At 57.8% G+C, this 22,992-nt stretch overlaps 1 protein-coding gene across 3 annotated transcripts in view; it reads right to left on the reverse strand.

The window, feature by feature from the left end:
* Positions 1-22,290, reverse strand: part of EPHB2 (EPH receptor B2) — a 182,561-nt gene extending 160,271 nt beyond the window's left edge. For all 3 annotated transcript variants that reach the window (XM_084874874.1, XM_084874873.1, XM_084874872.1), the window contains exon 1: positions 22,102-22,290. In XM_084874874.1, the coding sequence (XP_084731000.1) occupies positions 22,102-22,162 (61 nt within the window). In that variant the 5' untranslated portion in view covers positions 22,163-22,290. The remainder of the gene's footprint in view (positions 1-22,101) is intronic.
* Positions 22,291-22,992: the final 702 nt, after the last annotated feature.

A 22,992-nucleotide genomic window follows, 5' to 3' on the forward strand; every position in this document is an offset into this window, starting at 1 on the left:
CTGCAAACTCAGTCTCCACCTTGCAGCACCGCCATGAGGATTAAATGAAATCCTATAGAATAAAAGGCTAATATGCGAATTGTCCCCTCGACCAGAAGTTCGACCAGAAATTCAACCTGGAGTTCGAATGGGGACGGGGCAAGCCTGCCAGCTGCCAACGGCCCCTCTCCCCAGCCAGCCTGGCCCCGACTGGCCTCGATCCGGGTGGGCTGGCCGGACCCCACCCATGCACGAATTCGTACACTGGCCTTCTAGTAATGTACATAAAGCAACAGACACCCTGCCTGCCACGAAATAGGTGCTCAACCAAACAACACTGTCGTCATTTACCATCGGCACCGCAGAGCAAGAAAACACAGGCATTTAACCTGTGAGTTCCCCGAAATGGCACACAAAGGCACCTGTTTATTTTTGCCGAGAGGTGGGAGGTCACCGTTTTTTGTCAGCTTCTCGCGACTCAAAAGAACCACAGCCACAGCCAAAGACAGCTGACATTCCTGTAGCGCTTGGCGGTAGACACACTTTCAAGCCTCAGTTTCCCCACCTGAAGACTGGGGACCCCTGCCCTGCTTGTCTCACAAGGGTGTTTCAAGGCTCAGCCGAAGACTGAGGGGGTGAAAGGACCTGTACATTGTACAAGGTGTGTGTGAGGGAGAGGGGTCCTTTATCCTAAAAAAGCCAGCGGGGCCGGCTGCCCACAGGCCAGGCCACAGCAGGGTCTGAAAGAGACAGCCCTCCCCCCGCATCCCCCCCAAGTCTGAGGGGGGCCCAGGGCAGAGCTCCATCCTCCCTGACTCAGGAGCTCCCGATAAGGGCAGTTTTTTGCCTGTGCTTTTGTTTTTGGAAGCTGGGAGGACAGTCCGAGTCCTGGATTCATCTCCTGGCTTTGTCCCCACCGACTCTAGCCAGCCTGATGTAGGAGCTCTGAGCATGGGCTTTGGAGTTAGAAAATCACGGGTTCAAATCCCAGCTCTGCCGCTTACTGGCTGTGTGGCCCTGGGCAAGTTGCTGAGCCTCTCGGAGATGCAGTTTTCCACCTGGAAAACAGAGCGAACAGCCCTGCCTCACGGTGGTAGATCCAACAAGGCAGCAGGACTCCGGGAAGACGGCAGCATACGCTCATCACTGTTCACGGGAACCCACTCTGTCAGTCCACGCAGTGCTGGTAATCCCTGTCCTTCTGTCACTGCTCATCACCACAGGGAATGTGGAGTCCTGGCTTTGAATAGGGGGGGGGGGGGATCCCAACTGGGCAAATTCTTTCGCCTCTTCGAGCCTCAGTTTCCTCATCTGTATTATGGGCCTCATTCTTCATCTGTATTCAATGGACACTGGGTTTGGGTACGTAACACTGCTGGTAAAAACGAAAATGGTGCGGCCCTACCTCCAGGGGGTGGGTCATAGGGAGCCCCCTCTCCACCCCCACCCCAACCGCAGGAGGAGCCCCGGAGAGAGTGCTGTGAACACGCCCGCTGAACTGCAGGGGGCGATAGTGTCAGCGTTCGTTAGAGGTCCCCCCAAGGACCTCCATTCCCAGCCAGAAAGTATTTACTGACTGTGCAGAAGAACCTTCTAGCAGAAGCACAAGAGGCAGCTTTAACATCGAGCCGTGTGTGTGTGTGTGTGTGTGTGTGTGTGTGAGAGAGAGAGAGAGAGAGAGAGAGAGTGTGTGTGTGTGTGTGTGTGTGTGAGAGAGAGAGAGAGAGAGAGAGAGAGAGAAAGTGTGTGTGTGTGTTGGGGTGTCAGATAAAATGAGGTCATACGAAAATGGACTAGTTTTATTCCAACAAGGCATTTAAAAAATAATCTTAATTATATGAATATGGGAAAGATTTTCTCAAAAATTAGAAAGAACTGTTAGAGCCACCCTCTGCCCTCCACCCCCCGCCCCCCCACACCCCTTCCGAGACCTCCCTGAATCCTCCTATCTTCCACCTCCAGGATATCTGCCCCCCACCTTCTCTCTGCCCCCCTCACCTTTCCCAGGCCCCCGAAGCTCTCAGCTCCCACTTCTGGGAGGTAGCTGGCCCACACAGCTGGGCAGAAGGGAGCCAGAACTCACTGAGCCCCACCCGCTGAGCCCTTTCCAAAAGGCTTCTTATTTCATCCTCACAGCAAGCCTGGAAGGCAGGGCTTCTTCCTATCCCCTCTGCACGAGCAGGGAAACGCATCACCCCAGGGCTCAGAGAGGCTGCTCGCCAGCCTGAGGTCACACAGCCTGAAAATGCTCCGTCTGGTGCTGAAGTGCAGTCTTCCTCTAGAGGGCGCTGTCTCCCGGGGCCACTGCTGCTGGGCTCTCCATGACACCCAAAGGGGAAACCTGGGACTACTGAACCCAGGATCAGGCCAATGCGAACTGGACACGGGCCAGGGGCCAAGGCTGGACACAGTGTTCCCAGCGCTGGCTTCTGTGCTCTGCTGGCTGCAGGATGATGCTGGCATTTCCTAAGCACTTACTATGTGTCACAGCCTAATAATAAGGGACTATTATCATCCCCATTTTACTGATAAGGAGACGTGTCTGTGGTCTCACCTGGTAAGAGCTGGCACCAGAACTCGAACCCAGCTGGCGTGGTTGCAGACCTCGGTCAGCTGCCCCCGCACTGCGGTCCCCTGTGTTTAATCGCCTTGGGCTCAACACCTTCCTTTTGTTTAACCCGGTTTCCTTACAAAAAGGCTTAGTCCTCTCCGTATCACACATCAAGCGCCTGCTGTGTCCCAGCACACAGCAGGCGCTTAATGTGTGCAGGTCCAAGGATGCTGGCCATGGGGTTATGCAGGCCAGGCCAGGAGGTGCCAGGTCTCATCCTCTCCTTCTACAGAGAGACGGACCAGGTTCCCCCAAGGGAAGGAAACGTATTCAGTCACCCGGCAAGTCCTGTCCAAGCCGGACCTGGACCGGACCAGACTCTTCCCTGCGCCTCTGAACGGTCTAGCACATGCTGGCGTCACCAATGCAGCTGCCGGGAGATCAGGTTGTTAGCAAATAACTGATGTATGTTAGAAATAAAAAGAGAAATGCTCCTACATCACAAACCCCAGCAGAGCCTCCTGGGTGAGTGGAGGGGTGAAGGGTCAGGGTGATCAGAAACACACGGTGCTCCCCTCCCTCCCCCTCCAACCGAATGAAGAAGGACATAGGGAAGCAAAATCAGGGCCATCTATCAACAGGTCTGTCCCCCCACCATCCTTCCCCTCCCCACCACTAACCCCTGCTACCACTCCAGTCCCACCACCAGCATCTCTCACCTGGACTCTGAAAAGGCTCCTTCCTGTCCCCTGCTGCGTCCGTCCGTGTCCCCACAGCGGTCAGAGTGGCGCCTTCTAAACATAGGTCAGACCTTGCAGCCTCCTTAAAACCCTCCGCAGTCCCATCTCACTCAAGGCAGACGCTCAGGCCTGGCCATGGTCCCCTCCCCTGAGGTCCTGCCCCAGCCCCTCCCCGACCTCCTGCTCTAGCCCGCTGGCCTCCTTTCTCATTCCGGCCCCAGGGCCTTGGCCTGGCTGTTGGGGACCCCCTCCCCCAGCGCGTTCTCCCTTGCTTCATTCAGGCCTCTGCTCAGATGCCGGTCCTGAGCGCTCTTCTCCAGCGGGCCCCTCCTCCTCCTTTCCCTGCTCTAGCCTGCTTCTTGGCACCATCAGTACCTACACAGCTCCCTGGCTGGTATTTGCAGCCTTGCCCGTTAGAAGGAAAGCTCCACAGGGCAGGACAGTCCCCGTTGCCCGCTGTGCCTTGTCCACAGTCCCATGGATAAGAGGCTCGGCTATCCAGGCGCCAGGGCTGCGGACCCCCAAAGGCCAGGGTCCCTTCCTCCCCCTGCACCCCCCCGTCGGAGTGCCAGAGCAAAGGGGAAGGGTGCGCGGCTTGATGCCCACGGGATCTCCGTGCACATCCGTCCGCACGTAGCCACGACATGGCCCCACCAAGCTACTTCCCCGGCCTGCGTGTCAGCATATTCCCCCGTCCATCTCGGCGAAGAGCTATCCCAGGAGGCTAGAGTGTGAGCTCCCGAAGGCGAGGTCCGTGGTGCCTGACTCACTTCAGATCCCCCCGCCCCCACCCGGGGGCCTGGCCCCGTGCCAAGCCCCTGCAGACTCCCATCCCGGCCTGCTCAATTAGAGAGAGATGACGGGTGTCACAGCACTCTGCCAACTGTCACCCAAAAGAACAAACAGCGGCGTATCTCCCTCTTGCTCGTCCCAAGAACCGTGTAGTCAACCAGTCATTGATTCCCCCAACCCAGACAGAGTCACCCAACACCTCCGGTGGGCCAGACGCGAGGCCAGGCCCGGGGAATCGGGCGACAGAGCGATGCAGTCACGGTCCCTGCTCTTGTGGAGTTGATCGTGCGGGAGGAGAGACAGAGAGACAATCAAGGAAACACTAATTATTTTCAAATCATGACTCTGGCACGTGCTGCGAAAGATGGGCCCGCGGAGCTCTGAGGAGCTCGGGGAGAAGGTCCCTGAGAAAAACGTGGAGAACGGGTGAGAGTTAGCTGGGTGATGGGGGAGGAGGGACCAGCCTGTGCAAAGTCCCTGTGGTGGCAGGAAGCCTGGGAAGTAAGAGGGGCAGAGAGGACCGAGTGGCTGGAGCTGCTAGACCGAGTGTGTGATGGACCGAGTGTGTGATGGAACGAGTGTGCGATGGAACGAGTGTGCGATGGACCGAGTGTGTGATGGAACGAGTGTGTGATGGAACGAGTGTGTGATGGAACGAGTGTGTGATGGACTGAGTGTGTGATGGACCGAGTGTGTGATGGAGACGAGCCACAGAATGGGCTGCAGCCAGACCAAGCAGGGCCTTAGGGCCAGGGGAAGGGTGGGTCTTTATTCCCAAAGCAATAGAAAAATCACGGAAATGTTTTAGAAAAGCATGATTGTACTCAAAATCCAACCCCAGGCCAAGCTCTCCTACTAAAGGGGTGCCTGTCTCTGTGTCCCAAGTGTGGCCAGGTGGGGAGTGTCAGGCTCACACACCCCCTTCCCCCCATTTGGAGGTGTCAAGGCACAAGGTCCTCTCCTCCCAGCATCTCCTGCCCAGGGGAGATCACCCACCGCTCTGCGAGTGGGCATCTCCCAAGGCCCCTCGTTGCCCGCTGGCCGAGGTCTACTCGCTGGCCGAGGTCTGCTCAACAGCACAGTTGTCGCAGAGAATTAAAGTCCGCCCTGAAATTCGGGGAACTCGGTGTGGCTCCCCCTGTGATCCTCACGGGGAGGCATTGCCCCTCGTGAGCAGATTATCAGGATGTGTCATTTCTGGAATAAACACAGCTGTGTTTGTTTCTCCGCACGGCGCTCCAGACAGAGCGGCAGCCCGGCCCTCCGCGTGCAGCTGGAGCCTCGCACCTTGGCACGGACGCCATCGGGGCCCCGAGGAAGCTCCTCCCAACAGACACCGGCCACCGGAACCTGGCAGAGCGGTCTGGAGGCCACGGAGGTGCCGGTGTTACAATCCCAGGCGGGGAAGCCAGCGTCGAGAAACCTGCAGGTCTTTCCCCTTCGGAATGGGGTCGGCCATCGTGGCCAGGACAACCTAGAGCTGTGGGAAGTCCGTGTGCAAGGACCCTGAGGAGGTCAGAGGCCAGCTCTGGAGCTTTCTGGATGGGAAACGAGGGCCCAGGGGAGGGGAATGAAGAGAATAGGGCAACGAGCAGTCCCAGAGCAGGGTCTAAGCCCAACTCCATTGCCCAGGAACCCCATCACCATGGGCAAGTCATATGTCACCTTCCTAGGCCTCAGTATCCTCATCTGGAAAGTGGGGACGATATATCTATTCCACAGGGCAGTTGTGAGGATCAAGCAGGATGTGAAGGGCTTTAGCAGTGCCTGGCACCTTGTAAGAAGCCCTTTAAAACGATGGCTACTCTTCATTCATTTATTGACTGGTTAGTGGGCTCCTAGTATATCCCGGGCACCTGCCTTTATGAAGCATACATCCTTACAGTGAGGAAAACAGTGACTAGATGTTTTTAAAAATATATATTTTATTGATTTTTTACAGAGAGGAAGAGAGAAGGATAGAGAGTTAGAAACATCAATGAGAGAGAAGCATCGATCAGCTGCCTCTTGCATACCCCCTACTGGGGATGTGCCCGTAACCAAGGTACATGCCCTTGACTAGAATCGAACCTGGGACCTTTCAGTCCACAGGCTGATGCTCTATCCACTGAGCCAAACCGGTCTCGTCTAGATGTTTTATTTTTATCATTATTGTTCCCATTTTACAGAAGCGTGAACTGAAGTTCAGAATGGTTAAGTCATTTTAAAAATGCCCAGTATTTAGCCCTGGCCGGTGTAGCTTAGTGATAGAGCGTCAGCCTGTGCACCAAAGGATCACAGGTTTGATTCCCGGACGAGGGCAAGTCCCTGGTGCAGGTTTGTCCCGTCCTGGTAGGGGCGCATTCATAAGGAAACCAATTGATTTCTCTCTTTCACACAGATGTTTCTCTCCCCTCCCCTTCCCTCCGCTCCCTCTAAAAAAGAAAGAAAGAAACCAATGGAAAAAATATCCTCCAGGGAGGATGAACAAAAAAATAACTTAAAAAACAAAGCCCATTATTTATTTTTATCCTACCTCATTCTCAAAAGGGCTAGACGCAGATGTTAAATACTTCATCCAAGTCTCTACAGCTTGAAAAGAGCCACTGACTTTATCTTTTAAAGACACGTTTTTACTGACTTCAGAGAGAGGAAGGGAGAGGGAGAGAAACATCAATGATTAGACTCATGGATCAGCTGCCTCCTGCACACCCCCTACTGGTGGTTGAGTTCGAAACTTGGGCATGTGCCCTGACCCGGAATTGAACCCTGACCTCCTGGTTCATGCATTGATGCTCAACCATTGAGCCACACTGGCCCTTGGGAAGAGCTGGGAAGAGTGTTAGTGGTTACGCACCCAGCCCCAGGTTTCAGGCCTGCGACTGGGCCTCTGTCCCTTTCTGGGCCTCTGTTTCTCCACATGTCCAGCTCCTGAATTTTCTATTCAGGGATGATTCCCAGGGCACTGCTTGGGCTGTTCAGGCTCTTTGGAGGCGCTGAACCCCAGCAGGAATTAACAACCCCACAACCTTTCCCTGACACCAAAGGATGAAGTGGGTGGGACGGGACAGGATACTGAGCTTTCTGGGAGCTGGAGGGCTTCAGCCAGGGGAGAAGGGGGTCCAGACAGCTGTCCTCCCCTGACACGCTCACTGCCATGGTCCCCACCACTCTGACCCACCCGCCCATGACCAGAGTAACCAGCTGGCTTAACCAAGGCCAAACCCGTACAGCTTCTCTCAACCTCTAGCCTGCGTCCCCCCGTTTTTGATCCATCCCCCAAAGCCCCTTTCCAGCCTCCAGGTCTTGGCTCCGGCTGTTCCAGCTGTTCCGTCTGCTAGGAATGCCCTTCATTCCATCCGCTCTGTGTCCTACCTGGCCGGCGTGCCTTTCACACCAGCCCTTGGCACTCAACAGATGCCTCCTGACACACAAGTATGTAGTCATCACATCGCCACACATCTCCCAACCTGCTTTTTTAAAATCTGCGAAACAGGTGTTAATAACGATTATGCAGGATTGTTGAGGGGGATAGATGAGAACACGCCAGAAAAGCAGCTCGCATGGTGCCTCGCACTTAATAGGAACGCAGTGGTGGGAGGCTGCGACGGTGATGCCGATGACAGGAGAGGAAGACCGGAAAGAGAAAAAGGAGAAGGGGAAGAACAGATGGAAAAGGAAGAAGGGGAAAGGGACCTTGTCTATCCCTCTACTGGTGTAGGACATATTCACAGCAGAACGTCTTTTCTGTTTAATCCCGCTCTATGTCCCCAGCATCCTGGAGGCTTCCATAAATTATTACCGAATAGATGGACGGGTGGATGGATGGACGGCAGGACGGTGGGATCATGGGAAGGAAGGAAGGGTGTACAGACACATGGATGGAAGCAGGTATATGTGGCCGAGGCTGAGGGTGCTGTCCCAGCAGCTCAGGAGCAGAGCAGCCCCCTGGCAGCTGGGGCTTCTGGGACCAGATGCCAAATCTGTTCCCCTTGGCTCCCCGCTCCCATGTTTGGCCGGCTCCAGCCGGCTCTCAAGGCTGAGTGAGTGGGAGCTCAGGGCAGCGGAGGCCCAGGGGAGTTTCGGCTCTTCCCCCACCTGTCGCCAGCCTCCAAGAGCACCAGCCCCTGACAGCAGGAACATGTCTCCGAAAGTGTGAGCCAAGCTGATGGAAAATAGGATTTACTTTACAGAAATTCATGCTGCGGGCCAGCTTCTCCAGAACTCCCCGGTGCAGAGACTCTGGCAGAGGACAGAAAGGGAGTATGTTGTTCACTAAGGCTCTCTAAGTCCAGAGGATAAGGAGATAGCCACAGTCCAGAAAGCAAAAGGAATCGGAGGGAGAGAGATGCATTCTGATGTTTGTTGTTTGTTCCTTCTTCCACCCAAGTATCGAACGCAGTGGTAGGCAAACTCATAAGTCAACGGAGCCAAATATCAACAGGACAATGATTGAAATTTCTTTTGAGAGCCAAATTTTTTTAAACTTAAACTTCTTCTAATGCCACTTCTTCAAAATAGAGTTGCCCAGGCTGTGGTATTTTGTGGAAGAGCCACACTCAAGGGCCAAAGAGCCACATGTGGCTCGAGAGCCGCAGTTTGCTGACCAGGGATCTAACGTATGTAACCATCCTGCCATGATTCATCCACTCAGCCATCCAACCCATGCAACCTCCATGAAACCATTCTATGTATGTATGTATGTATGTATGCATGCATGTATCTACCTACCTATCTACTCATCACTCCAACTATCAATCACTCAAATCATCCAGGTAACCAGCTGCTAACCACTTATGCAACCATTCCTCTCTGACGGTGTGGCCGAGGACCCCTCGGTGTGGTTGGAGGGAAATCAGACATGCTCACACAGGGCACAGCGTGGCCTCACCTGGGCGACAGGAAAGGAATGAGCACAGGTGCCACCAAGAACACTGAGGCCGCCAAGGACAGAAGGCGCGACATGAGGGGTAGGACCTGAGAGGTCAGGGCAGGCCTCGAACCGGCGGAGATGCTCAAGCCTGGTCTCAATGAGCAGCAAGAACCAGCCACAGAGAGAACGCGAGGAGGGGACTCAGGCAAGGGCCGCAGGAAGCAGCACGGTGGGTTCCAGAGTCCACAGGCCCGAGTCCTCACCCCCACTTGGTTAACAGAGTCCAAGTCCACCAGCCTCAATGACTCCCCCTCCATTTACAGAGGGAAGGGCTACATGCCATCTGCTGTGCTGAGTGGTGCCCTGGTGGCTACAACAGGGGCAAGCCTGGAGGGGACAGACAGGGGTCCCCCATGTTTGGTAGGACAGCTTTCCTGTCAAGCAGACGCAGGGGTTCACCCCAAGCTCACACTTGGCTGCAAGCGGCTTCACCTCTGAGTGGTTCTTCCCTTTTCTGAAAATGAAGACGCCACGCACAGTGAGGACTGAATGAAGTAATTAGGGGGTAAGAGGAGGGGGAGTGTTTGACGGGTTAGTCTTCCTAATTGCTGCCAATACCTGTTACATTTCCTAATTGCTGCCAGTATTCAAGTCCTACTGTGTGCCAGGCAGAGGGATGTAAAATAGTGCTTAGAGTGGACCTCAGACATACATGAATCTCAGTAAACAACTCTTTGTCCATGTCCATAATTCATGTGCAAATAGTTAAAAAAAAAATGAATGCACATACACACATACAACACACACACACACACACACACACACACACACACACACACACACGGCATACAAAGAGAGAACAAATGTGGCAACAATGTGGCATGCAGGTGAAAGATATACGGGTGTTTATCTTACTCGCAACTTTGTGTATGTTCAAAATGGTTTTTTGTTTTTAAAGGATGAAAAGAAGGGACACCAGCTCTTTGTGGATCTGTTTGAAGCCAGGCTGCCTGCCTATGGGTTCTGGCTCCATCACGATTGGCCGAGCGACGGTGGGCACATGATTTCACTTCTCGAAGCCTTAACGTTTTAATCTAAAGAACGCAGGCAATAGTAACCCCCACACGCAGTGCCTGCTCTCTAACAAGCCCACAGTAACTGCTAGCGGCTGCTACAGTTATTACTATTATTCGATTCTCACGGCAAAGCTGAGAAAGAGGGTAGCAGAGGTTCCGTGAACACCTACTTTTCACACATTATCTCTTTTCATCCCCAAACAACCACTTGGGTGACGTTATCCCCCTTTTCCAGATGAGAAACAGGCTGGGGAGGGTGACGTGACCTACCCGAGGTGACGTCGCTGGCCAACGCAGAGGTCCGATCTCCGAAGTCCGGGACCTTCCCCCAGCAGCTCCTGCCTCTGCTCTCTCCCTGGCCCCAGGCCAAGGGGACATCGGAACCTCTCCACCCCAAAGGGGCCCGTCAGAAGGGAGCCCGAGCGTCGCTGGCAGGGCTGGGCTTCTGGGCTGGGCCCGGGACACCCCAGGGGCCCTTTCCACTGTTCTCCCGAGAGCCGAGCCGCAGGAGCTGCCATCGGAGGCCGCGGGGAGTGACAGCTGACACTGATGGGGACAGGCAGGAGGACGCAGGGGCCGGGCCCCGACGCGAGGGCGGGCTCCCTGGGCCGCAGCCTTTGGTGGGTTCCAGAAAGGCCCCGCGGGCTCTGGCCCAGGCGGTTCCCAGGCCCTGCCTCCCCGCGAGGGGCGGAGAAGCCCCTTTCAGGCGGGACGCATCCCACTGTGCGCTAAGCCGCTTTCTCCCTGCTTACACGTTTCAGATGCTTTTTGTCCTTCCGGCTTCCCATGGACTCGGGCCAAGCGACAAGTCGGTGCCGCAGACATATGTCGTCGCCATAATGGGCATGTTGACCCCACACTCTCTCCCTGCTGGGGCCAGGCAGCTTGTGCCCCGCCCCGGTGCCTGGCACACCCCGTTCTCAGCCGCACGGGGCTCTCTCTCTGCGGCTCCCCGCATCCCCGGCGCACTCACAGGCCTCCTGTGTGGGTCTCTGCAGATGCTGTCCCGTCGCCTGCAATGCCGGCCTCACGGCTTCTTCGCCTCCCTGTCCCCTTGACATTCATCTTAGAGGGCGCCTCTTCCGGGAAGCCCTCCCTGACCCCATTTCACAGGGGAAGAAACTGAGGCTCACAGAGGTAAGGCAAGAGGGCCAAGGTGGGGCTGTGTGTGTAAGCATCAGAGCCAGAGGGCCAGCCTGGCATGGCTCTACTCCAGGGCCCCGTGCTTTCCATTCTTCCGACTCTGCCCTCGAAGGAGGAACGGGGGGAAGACAGGCTCTCTGCCTGCACACGTGGCAGATGCCGGGAGAAGGAGCACGTGCTCCCGGACTGTTCTGGAAGGCGGGACACAGAGCCCACGGAGGGAAGCCACAGAAAAAAGAGACTCTCCAGTGGAAGGCCAGGAGGGGTCTCCCGCACCTTCCCTGCCTCCCAGCTGTGTGGCCTTGGGCAAGTCGCTTCAGCTCTCTGAGCAGCGACTTCTCCGCTGGTGAAATGAAGGCAGCACCACCTTGCTCCCTCTCGCCCCCAAACACCTGCCCTGGAGCTGGTGAGCTGCCAGCCCGGGAGCCCGAGCCAGCTGGCAAACACGGTTTGGTGTGGCCAGGCTGTATTTCAGAGCAAGGTGGATAAAAATGTAAAAACTCGTTTTTCCATAAATAGCAGAACTCTGCAGATCAGAAGAACCGGCAAGACGGAGCCCAGATCCCAGCCTTGTAACATGGTGAGGAGTGGGTGGCGCCCGCCGCTTCAGGCAGGACCTGTGTCCCTCCTGCCCCAGGGGCGCTGCCGTCCCAACACCCAGCTCATAGTCCAGGCCACTCTTGTGACTCCCTGATCTGTACTGGGGCTGGCAGAGAGGAGCGCCGCTCCTGGCTCAGTGGTTTAACACATCCGGTTTCACTGCATCACCCCTGGTCTTCACAGAGCCTTGGAGGTGATGCTCAGAGTTCAGTGTCCTCCGCCCGACCCTTCACCGTTTGCACACAGTTCCATGTGCTCTGAACCAACCTGTGGTCCGAGTTAGATATGATAGCAATTGGCCGGTGCCATTAGACTTTTTAAATTTCTCCAATGTTTTCCTACTCCTCTAGTGGCTCCTGGCCAAGGTGGGCGTGACAAACCCCAGTCACCCCATTAAGGGCTCCTTTTAAAAATATATATATATTTATTGATTTCAGAGAGGAGTGGGGGGGGGGGAGAGAAGAGAGAGAGAGAGAGAGAGAGAGAGAGAGAGAGAGAGAGAGAGAGAGGAGAGAGAGAGAGAAACATCAATGAGCTGCCTCCTGCATGCCCCCTACTGGGGATCGAGCCCACACCCGGGCATGTGCCCTTGACCGGAATCTAACTGGGACCCTTCAATCCACAGGCCGATGCTCTATCCACTGAGCCACACCAGCTGGGGCCATCACAGGCTCTTTGATGGTTGAGTGAAGAACACAGCTGCTCCTTCTGGGGTGGCTAACATCATGAACCCCCTCCCTGCCCCCACACCGTGCTGATGAGAACACTGAGGTCCAGAGCGGGTGATGTGACCTGCTCCCTCCTCCAGATTCAATCCTACCAGCCCAGGGCCTCCTCCTCCTCTGGCCTCAAGCCCCACGCCAGGTCTTGAATATCTATAGTCCGGGCTGCCGTTTTTAATTAATGTGTAGGTTCCTTTATTGCACCAACATCTAGTTAGTGCCTATCACGAACCAGGCCTTGTGCCAGGCACAGGATAAGGTGAAACGGAGGGCACGGGCTCCCTGGGAGGAGGCAGGTAGCACTGGGCACCAATGACGGGGCAGGGTGGGAGGAGGGAATGAGGTTTCTGGCTTCCTGGTAATCCCCTTCCCCCTCAATGAGAATGTCTCCAAATAATGGCCACCAACAATGCCTCCCATCACCGAGCACCAAGCCCCTCCTCCCACGTAGGTGGGCGGGGTCTAAATCTGAGTCTGGACCACAGGCTGGCCCAGAGCACGTGGAGGAGAAGTGTGCAAACGGCGAAGGGGGCAAGTAGGGGTGATGAGCTCCAGGGGTCACCCTGAGACTCTGGGCAATAGGCAGTCAACTTTTAGGTGTTAAACTGCCGAGCACGAAATGAGACTTTCTCTATGACTGAAGAGGAAGTCAAGCCCAGGACACGTCCCTCTGCCTGCACCTGGGGAGGACGCCTGGGCAGAGATGGCTCTGTGGCAGGCGCCGGTGGCAGGGGGGATGACAGCCGAGGCCTCCAGAAGTCCTGCCGTTTCCGCTTTCCCCTCTCAGGAGCCAGCCGCTCTGGGAGTCAGCTGAGTCTAGACCAGTGGTCGGCAAACTCATGAGTCAACAGAGCCCAATAGCACAGTACAACGACTGAAATTTCTTCTGAGAGCCGAACACCGACTTCTGCGCATGGGCCACCAAGTTTCAATCGCACTGCAGTGGGCATCCGCATATGGTCTTTTGTGGAAGAGCCACACTCAAGGGGCCAAAGAGCCGCATGTGGCTCACGAGGCAGTTTGCCCACCACTGGCCTAGACTATCGACAGGAAAGGCTCTTGAGGAGAGAGAGAGAGAGGGCGATCAGCCTTTCAGCCGTCCCTACCAGGGCCACCTCCAATTGTATGTGAGGCCACGCTGGACCTCCCAGCACCACCTCACTGAGGGCAAGTCTCATGCGTGGCCCCAGGGGACCCCTTGGGGCAGCAGAATAACGAAGCCAGCCCATCCACGGGATCATTGCTGCTCTGAGCTAATGCTATTTGTGTTGGCTTGTTACGCAGCAGTGGGTAACTGATACACTTTCCAGGGACAGAACCCTGTACTTTTTATAGCTCTCGCTTCCCTGCTGGGCTCTGACTCCTGGAGCTGGGAGAGGTGTCCAAAGCCACTGAGTCCCACCCCCTCAGTTCAGAGCAGAGGTGGCTGAGGTCCAGGAAGGAGAAGCAATTGTACTGCGGATCACACAGAGAGACAGGGATCTAGAAGGCAGCCCTGCAGGGGCCAGATAAGTAACGCGGCTCACGTTGGGGGGTGAATTACCCCCAGCGCGCACACATTCTGTCTGAAGAGCCAGCCATGATTCAGCTCCAGCCAATGGCAGCCATGTGGGAATGTGAGCCCAGGGAAGCCAGATTGCCTGACTTTTCAGAGAAGCCAGGAACAGAATTGCTCTGTAAAAGCTCTCGATTTTTAAATGTTGGCTAAGAATTCAAGTTGGATCGGTGGTCTCTGGGGCCATTGAGACTGGCTTGCCTTCGAGCCGGGTCTGGCCACAGACAAATTCTGGGAAAATCATGGTATCCCTCAGGCCTCAGTTTCCTCATCTCTAAAATGGGCCTCCTGGCTCCTGCCCGCTTCATGGAGTCACCGTGAAACCCCAATGAGCTAATGGACCTGGAAGGGCAGGCTACGAATGGCCCTGTGACTGCTCCTCGGTTCTCCGAGGAGCCGCCCCTTGCAAGGACATGAGTTAACGCCCGATTTGTCTAAGTTAGAACAACATTATTCTGGCCATTATGACAGAGATTGCGTTTTTATGGCAGGTTTGTGAGTTCCAGAACCCTCCCGCTTGCATTATCTCAGGATGTCGATGGAGTCAGAGGCTGGACGGCTGCCTCGGAGACCCCCCGCCAGAGCCCAGCCCTTCCTCTGAGCCGGGAAGCACATTCCAGAAGCCGCTTAAACGGCAGTAAAGAGAATGCGCTTTGGAGTCCCTCAGGCCTGGGTTCAAATCCCTGCCCCCCTTCCCTCCCCGGATATGGGTCCCTGGACTGCGCACGCCCCGAGCTTCAGTTCCCGAATCTGTAAAACGGACTTAATAAAGCCCCCTGGTGGGGATGGTGGAGTAATTAACGCACTTAGTAGAGTGTGTGTCTAAAGAATTGATGGCTGTTGTCACTATCATTGAGTGGAAGTTGGCACAAGTTGGCACTGGCGGGGACATGGCCAAGAAGGAAGGCACAGCCATAGAGGACCCTGGGATTAGGGAGGGTGGATTGGGGTGAGGATGGGGCCTTTGAGGAAAACCCCGGATGAAACCCAGAGGCAGGCTTGAGGGGCCTCTCAACCACCCGCCCGAGTCAGACAGACTCAGAACGTCCCTCTGCATCTTCGGTTTTCCCGCAGCTGAGTGAAGAGGCGGTGGGGAGAGGCTGGAGACAGAATCCCCCTAGTGACATGGCACCCGCGTCCCCCTACTCTGAATCCAGCTTCCTGTTGGTAACCAGCAGCCGAAGCAGCTACAGTTGATATTTACCGCGTGCTCATCACACTGGAGACACGCACTCAGCTCGGTCTTTGGTGGACTAACACATTCATTCCTCACAGCCACCTCAAGAGCAAGGAGCGACTGACTGAGCCTGATGAACCAAGGCTCAGAGGGGTTAAGACACTGGCCAGAGGACACACAGTAAAAACAGGATGACTCCAAACACCCTTTTTTATTATTACCCACCCCCCAAACCCCCGCCCCCCGCTATTCTGCCTATCGAAAAAGCGAAGGCGGTCAGCACTGTGGGATTTCAGAGACAGAGACAAAGGAGTGTGAGTGCTGACATTTCAGAGAAATGGCAACGAATGCCTCCTGGGCACAGCCATGGGCAGGCTGCTCTGCTGGTCACAGTATCCAGCATCTCCTTTAATCCTCTGGCAGGCAGTACCTCCAGCTGACATGTGAGGAAACAGAGGCACAGAGAGCACGTGACTTGTTCAAGGCCACAGAGCGGGCAAGGTCTCCTCCCTGAGGACAGCTCCGCCCTTAAGGGGCTGCAGCGGGGGAACAGGTGGCTCCGGGAAGCCCAGGGCCGAGGGTAAGGTGAGCGAGGCAAGCCCCTCAGGTGACGCGGGGCGCCAGGAGGACAGGTGCCCCCTGTTCCTCCCTTCAGAAGGCAGCTGCTGGAAAAGGCCCTAAAACCTTTTCAAGGAGCCTTATCAGCCCGCGCCGATCCCAATCAGGAAGCTTCCAGGTGCTGTCACCATCAACCGCCGCCCCACCCCTGTGCAAACATTCTTCCCGCCCGGCCCTCCCCCAGCCCAGCCTTTCTGCGCACACCAGCCGGCAGGCAGGCAGGCAGGCAGCCGGGCCAGTGGGCGCTAACGGATTGAGTTCACTCCGCTTCAGTCTTTTGCAGCTTCCTGCTGAGGTTTCTCTTTCCCTTTCCCAGGAGCCCAGTATTTTATCTTAGGCCACCAGGGGGGCAGATGTGCCTGCCCAATGGAAAAACCTGGGGAGAGTGTTAAAAATACAGATCCCCAACTTCCTAACACCCCAACCCCCAACCCTGGCCTCATTACGGATCTACCAAATCTCCAGCTAAGTCAGGCTAGCAGGCCAGGCACTAGAAGGGACCAGGATCTTGGTCAGAGGTGCAGGCCAGGCCCACCTCTGCCAGGAGGCCATCCTGATTTCACCCCTCCACCCTCCGAGGGAGCACAGCTCCCTGCCTGGCCCAGTCCAGGCCTCCTGTCACCAGCCAGCTCCATCCACCCCTTCCTGTAAGGGCCGCTCTGTGAGCATGACTTGTGGCCCAAACTAGCAGGTGAGCTCTGGGCAGGCAGAAGCGTGTAGCTCAGCGGCTTCTACCCTGGGCCCAAGGCTAAGGCAAAGCCCTCAAGGAGGCTAAATGTGCCAGGAAGGACAACCTCACAGGACGGGAGGTGCTGGGGGAGACACAAAGGGCTGATCTGTTGCCTGGACAATCGGATGCCAGAAAGGAGGCCAAATTGGGGCAGAGCCGTCACCAACCACATCCACGGGTGCACCGAGGGAGGGGACACCCAGGGGCCGAGAACAGCGTGGAATGTTCAGCCTCGCGTGCCTGACCCCTTGAAGCAGTATCCACGGAATAACCCCCGAGGAAACGGAAGTCCAGGGACTCTGAGATCCTCGTCCGGAGCACACTGAGCGCGGTGCTGGGATTCGAACCCAGGTCTGATGGCCCCCGAAGGCTGTGTCTGTTCTACCCCACCCTGTCCGTGAAGCCAGCTGGGCCTGCTCCCCACCAAAGCCAAAATCCCTTCTCCCACCCGGCACCTGACACGGACCAGGTACCCAGAGACTCTTTTAAAATAGATGGCTGGATGGAGGAATGAGTGAATGAGTCAGCTTGCCTTTAGATTCGACAGCATTTGGGTTTGAAATGTAAGCCCTGATTTCCTGGTTCAGATGAACCCCTGGAAGCAGCCTCCTTTAAAACACGAGAAGCAGAAGAAACACACGTAAAAGGAAAACCAGTTCCAAATTAATCCCGCTGAAGGTTGCTGGGCCTTAGGTAGAGGTGGAGGACTGGGGTGGGGTGGGGGAGGAGTCGGAGGGAGGACAGGGAGTCTCCCTCAACCTCCACACGGAAGGGCCTTGGTCCAGTACCTAGCTGCTGCCGGCCCCCTCGAATCCTTAGTTCTGGCTGAGCTGGTCTACCCAGCACCCCCAAACACTTCCCTGCAAGCCATCCGCTGGCTTCTCCCTCCAGGAAGGTTTCCGTCATCTCCCCGGCCAGATGGGCCCTCCCTCTGTGTGTGGGTCATTCTCCTGATACCGTGGGACACAATATAATACCGTGTTTCCCCGAAAATAAGACATCCCCTGAAAATAAGACCTAGCGCAACTTTGGGAGAAAAAATTAATATAAGACACTGTCTTATTTTCGGGAAACAGGGTACATCCCACTCATTCGTTCGCTCAACATTCCTTTCATTCAACGCGCCTCAGCTCACTCGTCCTTCAGTGACGGGTGCTCAGGTGACCGGGCACAGCTCTAGGTCCTGGGAACGCCACAGCAAGCATGGCAGGCAAGCACCGCTTCCCTCCCGGCGTGTCCGGTCTGGTGGGCGAGGCAGACACAGAACAAGGACGCTCAGACGCCTCTGATGTGTTTCGGGCGGCGGTGGGTGTGACGAAGCCAGCCAGAGTAGGCAGGACAGAAAGTGGCAGAACTGGGTCTGCTTCAGGAAGCAATCAGGGAGGGCCTCTGGGGAGGTGGCCTGGGAGCTGAGCTCTTTCTACCACAACTCTGGACACAAAAAAAACGAGGCAGAGGATCCTCCTCTGAGAGCTCACAGCCCAGCCGGGAGCAGACAGGCCGGCCTTTTCCGGAGAGTGCAGGAGCGGGTCCGGCCCATCCGAACATCCCACGCACGGAAAGCCGGTGTGTTTTTTTTTTTTTTTTTTTTGCAAACACGTACCAGGCCAGGTCCCTCCATGGCTCAAGAACCTTCCGTGGCTCCCCACTGCCCTCAGCATCAAGTCCAAACTCCTTCTCCTTCCATCCCAGCCCTTCAGGACTTGTCCTACCCTCCTGTCCTCCCACTAGCTCCCTCTGCACAGATGTCCTCAGCTACACTCAGGTGAGGACCCCACCACCACGCCTCCACGTCTTTACACGCAGCTCCTTTTTCTGGGCAAAATTCTCCTCTCCCCCAAGTCTAAGGGGACCAGGTGCCCTGCTTTTGGCGGGACAGTCCCGATTTTTAACAATTTTGTCCCACGATGTTTTAAAAAAGTCCCGGTTTCTAACAATTTGTCCCGCATCCCACGGCGTTTTAAAAAAGTCCCGATTTTTTGCCAAAAAATCGGGACTTTTTTAAAACGCCGCGGGACGCGGGACAAATTGTTAAAAAGCAGGACTGTACCGCCAAAAGCTGGACGTCTGGTCACCTTACCCAAGTCCCAAAGTCAACCTCCTTCACTCCGAAAGCACAGTCCGTTAGTGTGACAGGTGGCTGGGAAAGTTTCGTCATGGCAGGGCGAACGGCAGTGAGAAAACAAGGCACACGATAGAGCCATAAAAGGCGGAACAGCCCTCTCGCCTCCCAAACCGCCTCTGCTGCCCCAGGTGGCTCACACTTCCTCCTGGCAGCACCCTGGCACACGGTTACACCTTAGATCTTGCCAACTGCTTTCCCTATCAGCATTTTCCCCCGCCTGCTCCAGGGTCCAGCGCCGGGCCAGCCCGAGAGGAAGGCTCCAGAAAAACATGGAGAGCAAAAGCACAGAGGAGACCGTATTTTCTCTGAACGTCAACCTCAGGATTCCATCGGGTGGCTGGGCTGTCGCCGGCCTCTTCTGTGCCGGCTGTGTCCCCGGGGCACTCGCATCCTTCTCAAAGCCCCCACTTTATTTTTTATTTTTTATTTTTAAATATTTTATTTTATTTTTTTACAGAGAGGAAGGGAGAGGAATAGAGAGCTAGAAACATCGATGAGAGAGAAACATCAACCAGCTGCCTCCTGCACACCCCCTACTGGGGATGTGCCTGCAACCAAGATACATGCCCTTGACCAGAATCGAACCTGGGACTTTTCAGTCCGCAGACTGACGCTCTATCCACTGAGCCAAACCGGTTTCATCAAAGCCCCCACTTTAGATGCTCTCGACGTGTGTTTCCCCTGGGAGGGGCCCGTGGTTTGGGGGAGATACTAAGTTCGACATCCTGACCCAGGACTCCCCCGCCCCAACACATACCCCCTCTCTCCTCTCACAGGCCCAAGGCTGCGGATTGCCGAGGACCTTAGGCTCGGGACAGCCTGTCACCGCAGGGCACAGGAGGGGGAGGGGGGGAGGTGGTGGCCGCCTGTTGCTGGGTACGTACAGGGAGGCCCAGGGGCTGCCCTCCCACCACCCCAAGCTTCCTCCTGCTTCCACAGTCTGTGCTGCTCCCGGGGGGACCCGGGTGTCTTTGGGGATGTGCCAGCGCTGTCCCTCCGCATCTTCCCACCCCCACGGGCCTCACACAGGCCTTCGAGGTGGACTTTCTCCGCTCAGCGTCTGGTCTGAATCTCACAAGCACCCGCGTGAGAGGACAGGCAGGATGGGCATCATGATCACCCTCGCTTGACAGACGAGGAAACTGAGGCTCAGCGAGGGGACTTGGGGTGCATAGGATGGAACCCCAAGGGGTTAGAGAGACCATCTTACACCCGGGAGGCCTCTATAGGGAAGGGAGATGGCCCAGGATCCTATGGGAAATCAGAAGCAGGGCCCCGACCTCCACCTCATACCATCTCCGAACCCATGTGGTCAGCTCCTTGTTAACCCCTAACGGACCAGACTCCTTAGTGGCCAGGGGGCAAAGGGAGAGCCTGCAATGAGGTGTGGGGTCCCACTACAGCCCTCCGCCCACCCTGTCCCCAAGTGGCAGCCTGAGCAGCCCTCCCCGCCTCCTGGTACGTCAGCAGTCGACCAGCCCCGGGTCCAGGGCCTAGGGTCCGGCCTGGCCGCAGCCTACCAGATACTAACTGCTCCCTGCCAAACCGTGGCTGGACAGACGTGGCCCTTCCATCCACCCCACGGTAATTAAAAACACGCCCAGGCTTCTTCCAATGAGAGAGGGGCCAATTTTCCTCCCCTCCAGCACCGCTGACTGCAACCTACATAGCAATATTTATGCCAAGCTCCCCATAATACTGTAAACATCCCAACGTATAGTGGGCCAACGCATGAGTCATTTCCCCAAAGCCAGCGTTAATAAGTGGTACCTCCGCCAGCAGCCGGGACCGGGGCTGCCCTCCACACCCAGGGCCCCCCGGCACCCTGAAGCCCCAGCGGCCCAGCTCCGGAAACCTGCAGGCGGCCTCCGAACCTCCGGGAGCCAGAACCCGTGGCTGCCGTCCAGGGTCACCCCGTGGCCCCTTGAACTATGGTCACCAAAGCGCTCATGGCTGAGAGAGAAACTGAAGCTATATCATGACCCCCCCATTTGAGCCACCCCTCCAGGCCTATCCAACCTGTTCTGAGTTTTGGGGTTTTGTTGTTTTTTTGTTGGAATTTTTTGTTTGTTTTTGACTTAGCGTTGCAAGAGGGGATGAGAGCTACGTCCTAGCCCACGGGACCGAGACACAGACGTGTGCATGTGCTTCAGCCCTCAGCCCATGGAGGCAGAATCCCAGGAAGGGTTTAGCAACAAGAGGATGCAGCGACGTGAAGGGAGTTCAGGCTGCAGACCTCAGCCCCGGGTTCCTTTTTGGCCACCCACCGACGCTGAGCCTTGGTTTGCCCACCTCGTCCAAGGGAGCAGGAATCACCCTCACCCGGCTTCTGGGAGGTGGAGAGAAACAGATTTGGGGAAATGGAACCCAGCTGTGGGTGGGAAAGCACTCTGTCCGGCCAAAGTGCCTTGTCAACCGTGCGGCGCGGTGCAAACCACAGAGAGCTGCGTGGAGTGCAAAGTACTCCATACACTGCGAGGCGCGGGAGGACCGCGAAGTGCTGCACACACGAGAGCCATTATTCATCTCCACGGCTTGCCCCCACAGGCTCGGCCATTCCTGGTGGGCACACCCAGGCCCCACGAACTTTCCCTCCGGGGGGCAGAGGCTGGCTCAGGGGGCCTGGCAGCCAGCCCGCCCGCCTGTCCCTCTGGGGGTCCGCGGCTCCGTGGGGAGATGATGGCCCGCGACCCTGGCCAAGGCCAACACATGGCAGGAGCATCTGGCCCGGCCCTGGCGGCAGCTGGAAAGTTCCCGGGCTCCTGTGGCCATGCTGGGCGGTGGCCCGCAGGGGTGCCCGGAGCCCCCGCGCAGGGAGAGATGCCCACGGACCCATCCCCCCGCCAGTCCTCCCTGGGAGGGGACCCCATTGTACGCCGCGGGCGACGGGCGGGCACGGACGGACGCGCGGGGCCGGCGCGCTCGCTCCCTTGCGCTCTGCCAGCTGGTCCCCGCTTTTCGGTGCGCCCACCCCATCCCGCGGGGGGCGCGGACCCGGAGCCCCCACCCGGCCAGCCGCAGCGCCTCCCTCCCTCCCTCTGCTCCCTGCCAAACTTTCCAGCCCCGGCTGGGCGTCGGGCCCCCACCCCCGGGCCGGCGCTCCCTCCACCCTGTGCCGAGCCAGGCCAGGCCGGCGCGCGGGGGGCGCCCGCCGCGCGTGGGCAGCCCCGGGCCCTGGGCGGCGCTCGCCCGGCTGGCTACAAAGCCTCGGCGGCAAGATGGTCCCTCGCCCCCTCCTGGCACAGTCCATCCGCGCCCGCCGCTCCGCGGGCGCCCGCGGGGCCCGCGCCTCCCCGCGCGGCCGGCCGGACACACCTCCCTCCCGCGGCGGCCACCTGCGCCCGCCCGGCCGCGGGGCAAACTTCGCGGGGCCGCGGGGGCGAGGGTGGGCGCCGGCGGCCGCCCGTGCCCGGCCGCTCCCCGCCCCCATCGCCCGCTCACCTTCCAGGGCGGCGAGCAGCGGCAGCAGCAGCAGCGCGGCCCCCAGCCGCTGCAGGGCCATGGCTGCGCTTCCCCGCGCCTCGGGCCGCGGCTCCGCGGGGCGCGGGCGGCCCGGGCCAGAGCGCGCGCCCCGGGCTCGGGGGGCCGGCGGGGAGCGGCGGGGCTCGGCGCACACACAGCCGCCGCCGCCGCCGCGCAGCCAGCAGAATGAGCCATCCAGCCCGGGCGGAGCGGGGACCCGGGCTCCGCCAGCGCCGGGCGCCGCCCACCGGAGCCGCGGCCGCGGGGGTAGCCCGGCCGCGCCGCCGCCCCCCTGCGCGCCCCGCACCCCCGCTGGCCGCGCGCCCCTCCCCGGAGCCCCGGGGCCCCACGCCCGCAGGGACCCCCGCAGGCGGCGCGGGCTCCGGAGAGCGGAAACCGGGGGCGCTCGGGCGCCGGCGGCACCGGGCTCCCCCCCGCGCCGCAGTGGTCTCTCCCGGCGCTGTGGCTCCTCCAGATAAAGCAGCGATTTCAGCCCAAATGTTTCTGAATTTTTATTGAATGCTGCAAAGCCGGGGAGCGTCTGGCGCGGCGGACAGGGGCGCAGGGAGAGGGGACCCGGGGGCGGGGGGCGGGTGGAGGAAGGGGCTGCCCGAAGCAGGCGCGGACCCTACCTGTCAGGGCCGGGAGGGCCGCCCCGCACCTCCGCCCCGCCGCCAGGTCCCTGCGGCTCAGAAAGGGACAGGACTGCAATGAATGAGAAAAAAAAAAAAAAAAGGGGGGGGGGGGGCGGTGGAGATGGGAACAAAACAGGCAGCTTTCCCAGGTGCTGGGACTGGGCTGGGGCCTCCGCTTGGGAGAGTGGGCCTGGGCGCTACTGCGGGGCCCGAGGGGTCACTCTTGCAGCCGGGG

This window comes from Pipistrellus hanaki (assembly GCF_964339955.1).
Source record: "Pipistrellus hanaki genome assembly, chromosome: 2".
In the NCBI taxonomy this organism is placed as follows: Eukaryota; Metazoa; Chordata; class Mammalia; order Chiroptera; family Vespertilionidae; genus Pipistrellus; species Pipistrellus hanaki.